The sequence below is a fragment of the Rhinichthys klamathensis genome, unplaced genomic scaffold, assembly GCF_029890125.1.
Source record: "Rhinichthys klamathensis goyatoka isolate OS25496 unplaced genomic scaffold, OSU_Roscu_1.1 h1tg000033l_1, whole genome shotgun sequence".
Classification (NCBI taxonomy): domain Eukaryota; kingdom Metazoa; phylum Chordata; class Actinopteri; order Cypriniformes; family Leuciscidae; genus Rhinichthys; species Rhinichthys klamathensis.
This window is the reverse complement of record NW_026606582.1, coordinates 2,065,704-2,076,355: the sequence shown is the minus strand read 5'-3', so window position 1 is coordinate 2,076,355 and position 10,652 is coordinate 2,065,704. Positions and strand designations below refer to the sequence as shown.

The following is a 10,652-nucleotide window of genomic DNA, read 5'->3' as shown; positions in this document are numbered from 1 at the left end:
ACTGCTAATAAACATGTCTTTCCTGTTGTTACTGTACTCTTTCCAATGCGCTCACTCTTCTGGTTATATTCGCTACCCCGCGCCTGCAGTGTCGCGCGCTCGGTGTGTCGCGCGCTCGATGTGTCGCGTCGCGTTCAGTTCAGTAGAGGACGCAGGTGAGGTAATCCTCTGAGCGCGAGATCCTCTGACATCATGCGCTCAGGAATCCCTGCACTGTTAACATGACTTCCACGAACCCGACTCAGGCGGACCGGGAATGTTGCGACCTCTCGACCGAAGATGGAGGAACACATGATTCTCCTCACACTACACACGAGCGAGCTGACACACAGCCTGCTGGAACAGGTAAAGAAGCACCTGGAACCGCGCTTATAGTGGTGCTCGGCCAGGGTATTATTAGCCTATACACATCTTCTCTTATCTAGACACCTCTCAACAAAACATAACGGTATCGCTTGAATTCAATGAACAATGTAAACATGCAGAGAGGTGACTAATCTCATTTGCGAGCTCTATTAATAGACTCAAGCGCTTAATGCAGCACTGCTCTGTGTCTGAAGCCCATAAAGCAGGGTTTCATTAAAGTATAATTCATGCATCAAGCCCTTTATAATGCATTATAGTTCCATAAATAATTGTAACCACAAATTTATGGTTACAATAATGCATTATAACACTTGACATACCACATGAAACTGGGTGTTGATGCATTTAGTCTTTTTATATAACTATAGGTTAGTATTATTGGTTGCAATCATTCATGAGAACATACAACTGATTATAGTACGAATGCATTCTAGTTACTTACAGGCACACACACACACACACACACACACACACACACACACACACACACACACACACACACACACACACACACACACACACACACACACACACACACACACACACACACACACACAGAGAGAGAGAGAGAGAGCATTGCCATAATCATTTAAATGCCTGATAAAGTGAGACTGGAACAGCTGTAGATCAGTTGACCTGCAAAATACTTTCTCTGTTGGAACATTTAAACATTTTATTATCCCCAAATGTGTCTATTTTACACTGACACTCAGCAGTTTTAATCTTTTTTGTTTTAAATTTTTTATCTAGATGCCAGTTCCATGGACCAACAAAGACCTGCTTTTGCAGTCGAGGAAAAGGTAAGCTCAACAGACACAAGAATTGACAAGATAGTCTAAAAAAAGCCAAATATGTGTTAGTGTGCAATATGCAATTATATGCACATTTACACTATATATAGCATAAGATAATACACTCCTCTTTCCAACACCACAACGTCTGGCTTCAGTTTGTTTTGCAGCCCCAAACCATTCGACAGCCGATGAACCTCTAAAGTGTTACGCTTATCATTCATTTGAAACATCTCTCCCCGGAGAGTGTGATATATGATTTACCTACAGAGATCCATGGTTTCTGAACTTTAAAAACAACGATTCCCTGAAAGTAAATGGACAACCTACATGAAATGAAAACTACACTGTAAAAAAGGCCAAGAAAGGTAAAACTTTACATATAACATCCAAATGAATCGTATTAGTTAAAAGTGCAAAATATGATTTAATATGATTCAAACGTACTACGTCGGGTTAGACCAACACAAGTAATGGATCAGATCAGGTAGAAATAGCTGCACATTTTCACTTTTCACAGTGTATAATCGTTTGTCTCGGAAGATTATACTTTTATTCAGAAGCAGTCAATAACTCCAGTGGCTATAAATGAACATTGATTGAGGATTATGGTGCATGAATAATGCTCTCTTTCCACAAACATTATCAGATTTGATGCATCACAGTCAGGTTTATGGTGATATGACTTCATTAAGCAGTTGCTTTGCTCATAAAGAGTCTGTTGAATGTATTCTTGCCTGTATACATTTAGTGTTATCTACACTAAATAAAAATAAGTTTGTCCTAACAATGATATACGGTTGAGTATAGTGTTAAAAAGTCAACCTGTCCCTGTAGTCGTGCGAGTAATAGTGCCTGTTTTAGACAAACTTTGCTCAAGCCGTGTTATAAATATCTGTGTTCACCAATTGCTTGTTAATACTGAATTCCTTTTTCCATTCTTCAGGGAATTCCTCAGCTTACCTGAGCTTTAATACTAGCAAAGATTAGCCCTGTCCCGCTTGTTTCTGTATGCCCTGGACGTTTATCCTGTAAGGTTGTTGTTGTTTGGGGACTCGTGTCATTTCCTCTTTGCTGTCCTTTTGCCGCTCCTTGCTGAATGAACCCTTACGGGAACGCTGTGTTTAGAGCCCAGGTGGACTCTGTGGCTTTGAGCTTCGCAGTATTCAGGCGCTGTTGTGGATATCACGTATCTGTAGATGGAAATGAACACTGGATTAACTAAAGTGTCCACAGCAGCTGCAGACTGGACATTGTGACACATTTATTTCAGTGCCTTGTCATCATGGTATAACAACGGGTCTAATTTCTCTGTTTATTGCTCACTGCTCTAATAAGCTTTACAGAACTTTAAGAAAGTTTTTTTGAAGTACTCTTTGGCTAAAATGTGTTGTTTTTTTGCTTATTCAAGAAAAGTTCCCGAGTTTAGTAGAAGTTAAGCTCGTCTGTGACCAGTGTTGGGGAAAGTTCATTTTAAAAGTACTGTGATACAATATTGTTTTTCTCTCTAAAAAAGTAACTAATTCCATTACTTTACTTACTTTTTATGGAAAGTAATGCGGTACGTTACTTTTGCATCACTTTGTCCTCACCTAATAACATAAAAAAGGACACAGGAGAAGAAAGATCAACACATTACTTCAGCAATAAAAAAAAAGAAAAGAAACTAATGTGATGCTTATCTAAGTCACTTATGCTTGATTAGCATGGTTGAATTGGATCATCAAAGGTCAGCATCAAAGGTTAATAAAGTGAGATTAAATGCATAAAGTATATTTGTGTTATTTATCATATTTAATTGTTAAAGGTTTGCGTAAATATTCGGAGGTTGCATCTCACTGTTTTTATTAATTTTGAGGAATACTGAATCTGTTTTGTGCAAGTGAGATGAGTAAATGCATGTTCACATTTGGGGCTAGATTGGGGCCAACTCTTCTGCACAAAGGAGTGGACAGGGTTAGTTTTGCAGCTGATCTTATTGCATATATGCATTTGTAGGAGTTTCCCTTTCTGACACAACATTTATGAGAGGAGAATATTTAAATGAATCATGCATGCAAGGAGATTTACTAAGGTTTGCTCTAGTCAATTCCAGGGTTCTCAAGTTTTATCAAAAGCTTGGAGTGAGATCACATGCGGTTAGGGGAGGGGCCTAAATGGAGCCCCGCCCCTGCCTATCCCTGCCCCCAATTTTACCCATTGTTCATAATTAACCAGCAAAAATTAGAAATTATAACAATTGGTAAATCTGATAAATGACAGAGCAATTCATCACATCAAATATAGGCCTACTCTTTAATGTTATATTTCAAAATTAGGCTACAAATATATAACAAATTGCTCCAAAATGTGTGGAAAAACTAATATTTTTGCATTTTTCCCTGGCATCTTTGAAAAAATACAAATGCAATGGCAATGATTAGGCTAATGTATGTTTTGACAGGATATACAATATTACCAAGAGCACTCTGCTTTAGCCGTAATGTAACTAGAAATACTATTAATACAGTATAATATAGAATTTAAAATAAACTGAAGAAATACATCTTCATTCCTTCCCATACCCAATAACATTTCCTTAGCCAAACTGAGCCAAAGCTTTTGGCTTGGTTGCAAAGCAGTTGTAGAGTTTTTGACTGCATCAATAATACGATGGGCTATATATTAAATGTTCTAGTCTAAAAATGTTAGGCGAGCTTTCTTCCAACTTTTTCTTCTCCATCACGACGTGTGTTCGCGCGATGTCGCGGTGGCCGAACTTCCGTGTGTGTTCGCGGACTTCGCGCGTCTATAAGTTGCCTATAGTAACGAACGCAATCTGGCCGAGAGATACGTGCTGGCGGCAGGAAACTTATCTTTGTGTGCATGCGCCTCGTATACAACGTTATATATAAAGCTTGCAGGACAACTCGGTTGGCATTGCCTTTTCAGCGTGAGATATACACGGTGTGGCGTGTGAGCGTGTGAACTGGTTGAATTGCGTGTGTCTCACGGCCAATGCGTGAGACTTGAGAACCCTGCAATTCACTGATATTTGCGCCATTATTTAACGTCCCTAAAAAAGCATCAAACCAGATGCTAATACGCTTTGTTTGCTCATTTTGCTCTAGTGTTGGTCATTATTATGGAAATGATCCTGCTGTGTTCTTTAATTTGCGCATTGTGAGTAGATCACACGCAAGACTTTCCACTTTTATGGAATTGGTTTTATGTAAATTGAATTAAATTGATCTTTTAGCAATGGGACTACTATCTAGGCAGATGAATATCTAGTCAGGTGTTACCTGTGTAATTCACATGGGCCCCATTCTTCTTCTTTTGCGCATCAAAAGTTTAGGTCCCTGAGTCCGAAATTCTCGTCCGAAATTTCGCACGTTAAAAAATAAATACGACCTCATGTTGCGTCAATCACGTTTACACACGGCCTCCGAAACTTTCGTCCGTCATAAAAAAAATTAGATTCTGTATTTTTTGCATCCGTAGCGAGCATTTTGAGAGGTGTTTTGACAATTCAGAGCCACCGAATGACAAAAAAAATAAAACGCATACGAAATTTTCGGACAGTGTGCAATGACCTTTAGACTTTGCATGGTCATGACAGGAGTTGAACTTTAGCTTTGGACAGACAAGGTTAGCTAGCAATTTTATCACATCATTCTCATGTCAACATGAATAAGTCATGTGGTTATCCTGCGGTCACACAAAGCAATGTTTGGTCTACATTTCATTCAGATAGATGTCCTGTTATCCCAACACTGAATCTTCAGATTAATTAGATTCCTGTCAACATTACTTCATTGCACAAGTATTCAGAAACATCAAATGCTTTACATTTTCTTCAGTCCAAGACGAATCAGTCATTGTCCAGACAGGGCCAAAGTACAAGCGGACACATGCACACAGCGTTTCTTAATTAATTGCAAAAGGCTTGGATTACACATCCGACCATTATGTATAGGAAAACAATTCCTAGCCAGTTACCAATCCGTGTGTAATGAATACCCATTGGACCTGACTGTTTAAACCAACTTGAATGGGGGGACATTTTACTGAGACATTCTTGTCTAATGAAAGACATGACATGCCAGTGGAAATGGAGGCAAGAACAGCTGTGACATGTGGAAAGCATGCTGGGATATTTTAATGTGACGTCTCATTGAAGGAAGCTATGGCGCTTATCTGGTTGATTTCCAGTTTTCTGGCATGTGGGAAAAATCGAAAACATTTTGGGTGAGGGTTTTGTTTCAGAAAGGAATGGATGTGCAAATAAAAATTGAACTCATTTTTTCACAAAAAAGTAAATCGTTACAAGGCTCAACACGAAGTGTAGCACTGAAATATAAATGGCCACCCCTGAGGTCTTAATGAACATGACCGCTGCTATAAATGATGACACAAAGTCCACTGGGATTTCTCTTTCCAAATGAAGTGTAGTGGAGGTTGAGTGTGGACTGAAGTCTGACAGATGAACTGTGGTTAATGGCCACTTCCAGAGAGGTCTCATCTCCACTGGGCCGTGTACACGCATCAGCAGGTGACTAAAACAGCCACTGCACTTGTCAAACTGTCACATTACAGGCTAATGAAGAGTAATCATGCCGGCGTTGAGTGAAATGTTATTCCTCAGCTAAAGGGTATTTGTGCTTGTCAACCCGTTTTAGATTAGCACAAAAAACGGCACATGATGCTGTTACGGTGACGATAAGAGGAAGTTAGTGTGGTAATATTCGTTTAATGATGGTTTGGTGTGACTTGAGCAATAAATATGCCAGAATGGGTAACACGGTTGCATATTTAGATTGAATTAAGCTACAGTATCACTCAGTAGAGGATAGACAGTTTGCTACCAAATGTTGGTTTGTACTGATAAACATATATAATGTACTGTGTGGTGAGCAGGACGGCCGAGGGACGTGAGAGAACGTCGCGAGGCCGGTGGTGCGATTGCTAATGAGCAGCACCTGTGAAGCACACCGGTCTCGCATCTCTCACGGAGGAGCGGAAGCATAAAGGAGGAGCGACGGAGTGGATGATCGAGAGAGGAACAGGCCTGCTTTTGTTTGTATTTTGTTATATTTTATTTTGGTAGCCAGCAGTCGTCCGTGAGGGGCTGCTGGCCGGTATTTATATTTTATTTTCGGTAGCCAGCAGTTCCGTGAGGGACTGCTGGCAGGTATTTTGTTTGTTTATTTCATTTAAATAAAGTTTTATTTGATTGTTCTCCGGTTCCCGCCTCCTTCTTCCCTGAACCTTGCTACATACTGTATGTCATGATTATATGGAATGTTGCATGAGGTACATAATATGTTTACTATAATTTAGGATGTGCTCACACCAGGTTTGGTTGATTAAAACAAACTCTGGTGCGATTTCTCTGTTAGTGTGGTTCATTTGTATAAGTGTGAACTCTGCCATCCGAACCCTGTGTGCACCAAACAAGCGGACACAGGGTGTGTTCACACTTGTTGTTCAGTTCGCTTGTTTCGTTTGGTCTGGACCAAAAAAAAAAAAAACATTTAGTCCTGGTCTGTGTAGCGTTCACATTGACATTTGTTTTTTATGCGTAGCTACATATGATGGTGTTTTAACCAACTGAGAAGAACTTGTGAAGAGCTTATAAAACGTGTAAAGGAGTCAAAACAGCGGCAGGAATCCCTCCGTCACACAAATGAAGATCTGCGAGGAGATGCGGTTCTGATGCCTGTACTGAACTGTGATGGGCAACATCCCGACGAGAAAAAAACAGATTTGCTTGAGCATTCTGTCCTTTTTAGTGTCACATCTTGTGACATCATGTCCAGTTTTTGGTTTGTTTACATGCCGACTGCACCAGAGTTCGTTTGGATTGGATTTGGTGCGCACCAGGTATGGTAGCGTTTACACATATTCAAATGAACCGCACTAAACAGAGCAATCGCACCAGGGTTCGTTTTAATGATGTAAAGTTCGGGAGGAACATGTTCAAATTATCTTTCCAATCAGCATGAGCAAAGGCCTATATACACTGAACAAAATTATAAACGCAACACTTTTGTTTTTGCCCCCATTTTTCATGAGCTGAACTCAAAGATCTAAGACTTTTTCTATGTACACACAAATATTGTTCACAAATCTGTCTAAATCTGTGTTAGTGAGCACTTCTCCTTTGCCGAGATAATTCATCCACCTCACAGGTGCGGCATATCAAGATGCTGATTAGACAGCATGATTATTGCACAGGTGTGCCTTAGGCTGGCCACAATAAAAGGCCACTCTAAAATGTGCAGTTTTATCACAGCACAATGCCACAGATGTGGCAAATTTTGAGGGAGTGTGCAATTGGCATGCTGACTGCAGGAATGTCCACCATAGCTATTGCCCGTGAATTGAATGTTCATTTTTCTACCATAAGCCGTCTCCAAAGGCGTTTCAGAGAATTTGGCAGTACATCCAACCGGCCTCACAACCGCAGACTACGTGTAACCACACCAGCCCAGGACCTCCACATCCAGCATCTTCACCTCCAAGATCATCTGAGGCAGCCACCCGGACAGCTGCTGCAACAATCGGTTTGCATAACCAAAGAACTTCTGCACAAACTGTCAGAAACCATCTCGGGAAAACTCATCTGCATTCTCGTCATCCTCATCGGGGTCTCGACCTGACTGCAGTTCGTCGTCGTAACCGACTTGAGTGGGAAAATGCTCACATTCGATGGCGTCTGGCACTTTGGAGAGGTGTTCTCTTCACGGATGAATCCCGGTTTTCACTGTACAGGGCAGACAGCGTGTATGGCGTCGTGTGGGTGAGCGGTTTGCTGATGTCAACGTTGTGGATCGAGTGGCCCATGGTGGCGGTGGGGTTATGGTATGGGCAGGTGTATGTTATGGACAACGAACACAGGTGCATTTTATTGATGGCATTTTGAATGCACAGAGATACCGTGACGAGATCCTGAGGCCCATTGTTGTGCCATTCATCCACGTCCATCACCTCATGTTGCAGCATGATAATGCATGGCCCCATGTTGCAAGGATATCCAGTTCCTGCCAATATCCAGCAACTTCGCACAGCCATTGAAGAGGAGTGGACCAACATCCCACAGGCCACAATCAACAACCTGATCAACTCTATGCGAAGGAGATGTGTTGCACTGCGTGAGGCAAATGCCCCCCAAACCCCCCCCCCCAACAACACACACACATTTTAGAGTGGCCTTTTATAGTGGCCAGCCTAAGGCACACCTGTGCAATAATCATGCTGTCTAATCAGCATCTTGATATGCCACACCTGTGAAGTGGATGGATTATCTCGCAAAGCAGAAGTGCTCACTAACACAGATTTAGATAGATTTGTGAACAATATTTGAGAGAAATAGGCCCTTTTGTGTACATAGAAAAAGTCTTAGATCTTTGAGTTCAGCTCATGAAAAATGGGGGGTAACAAAAGTGTTGCGTTTATAATTTTGTTCAGTGTACATAGCCGACTCACCTATGTTCCTCGACTGTTTTCTGCATCCCTCCACCACCCCGTCTCCTCACTCTCGCCTGGTTTCTATCCCAGCCAGGGATACGGGGGGAGTACTCTGGGTTCGTGTCAAATACCGAATTCGGAGCCTCCCCTCGGACAGCACGCCAAATACACTTACTCTTTACTCTATATGATTATTTGTATGTGTGAACACATCCACAGATGCACATTTTCAGGGGTCTCTGTCCCCTTCCAATTTAACTCAGATACGGTTCGACTGAAATATGAACGCAACACGGACCAAAGACATGTAAACGAACCAAAAACAGGACATGATGTCACAAGATGCGACCCTAAAAAGGATAGAATGCTCGAGCAAACCTGTTTTTTCTCATCATAGTCTCGATGATGCCCATCACAGTTTAGTACAGGGATCAGAACCGCGTCTCCTCGCATCAGACCTGTGTAACAGAGGAATTTTCTAAACTGGTCAAAATACCATCATATGTAGCTTCGCACTTACAACAAGCACATTTATCCCAGCACACAGCATTGGTTTGGATGTTCGGTAAGTTCCATTGCAAATTACACGTCATAAAATACTTTTTTCTATCTTTCGTTTGGTGTTAAAAATGTCAGTGTGAATGTTAAGTGAAAAAGGACTAAATGTCAAAATCTTTTTCTTTTTCTCTTGGTCCGGACCAAAAGAACCAAGATAACCGAACTAAAAGTGTGAACACACTATATATAATATAGAATATTATAATTGTGCCTTTATTGCTTTCAAAAAGTCACGGAAGAGCACATTGTACCTTGGAATGAATTAACTGTTTTAAGGCAGGACACTATTTGTTAAGTGGTCACATTAAAAATAACCAATCCAATTATCCAATAAAATGGCCAAACTTATAAAAATGTATTAAAAAAAAAACCCTAAAGGTCAACAGAGGATCGTAATTGTAGCGGTTGGTTGGTTATAATTAGTTGGTTAGTAATTAATAGGCACATTTTTCAGGTCACCTGACCAAACATTTTCTACAGTTTGTGAGCAGCCCTTACTTGAATGCAAAATGGATTTCTCTGAACTGGCCAGTGATTTATTGCATAGAAATAACATCATATTGACATTTAATTAAATGGCATATCATGTAAATAATTTGACTAGCTTTTTGGAAGAACTGACAGATCTAAAAATGTATGTGTTATTTTCTGTATTTTTAGGAGCCTGAGTTTTCAACGCATGAGTTCATCCCATCGTCTTTAGGATCAGAGCAGCACATTTGTGAGTTAAAACATCTCACCCGAGACGGACTAGAGCCAGACCTCGAGACCCCCCTTCCAGCACCAGCTCTGGCCTTCACAGATGAGTCCTCAGCCAGTCAAAGCCACAGTCACGGGCACGATCCTACTGAACAAGAAGCTGAACAGATCCTGAAGAACGAGGGGTTTGATCAGGAAGAACTAAAGCAAGATCATGAGAACCGCATGACACAGAGAAGATATGATCTAGAGGAAGAAACGCCAGCTGTGGTGGTGACCCAACCAGATGAGGTGAGTGGAGACCAGAACGTCTTACACAACCAGTATGGCCATGTTTACACCTGGTATCAAGATGCGTTTTGGTCGATCGGATCACAAGTAGACGAGGGAGACACATTCCCGTTTACACCTGTATTTTAATCCGTCTCTTTTGTCCACTTTCAACCACTTCTGTCCTGATTTCTATGAGGGGAGGGTCTATGTATGTATATGTATGGTTTTTCAGAACTTTTGATCTAATGGACAAAATAAGCTCACGCAATTTACATATGAACGCGACCAGAGACGACGGGAAACATACGGAGAGCATCAGCTTTAGTTTCTGCTCTGAGAGCCGCAAGACCAGCCGAACGCTGTGAGTGTGTGTTAGAAAGCATGAATGACGAGAGAACATTGTGATTGGTACATTTTTCATCTTTAAACCAAACTTGGGTCTCCAGCCGACACAGTTTAAATCCTGTCTGACTTGAGTGCTTCCCATAAAGTTCACGCATTAGGTCAGTAGGC

General features: G+C 41.2%; 1 protein-coding gene across 1 annotated transcript in view; it reads left to right on the top strand.

The window, feature by feature from the left end:
• The first annotated feature begins 206 nt into the window (after positions 1-206).
• Positions 207-10,652, top strand: part of LOC130080384 (uncharacterized) — a 132,056-nt gene continuing 121,610 nt past the window's right edge. Inside the window, exons 1-3 of the mRNA XM_056245737.1 lie at positions 207-345; positions 1,117-1,166; positions 9,828-10,157. Of these exons, the coding sequence (XP_056101712.1) occupies positions 222-345; positions 1,117-1,166; positions 9,828-10,157 (504 nt within the window). The 5' untranslated portion in view covers positions 207-221. The remainder of the gene's footprint in view (positions 346-1,116; positions 1,167-9,827; positions 10,158-10,652) is intronic.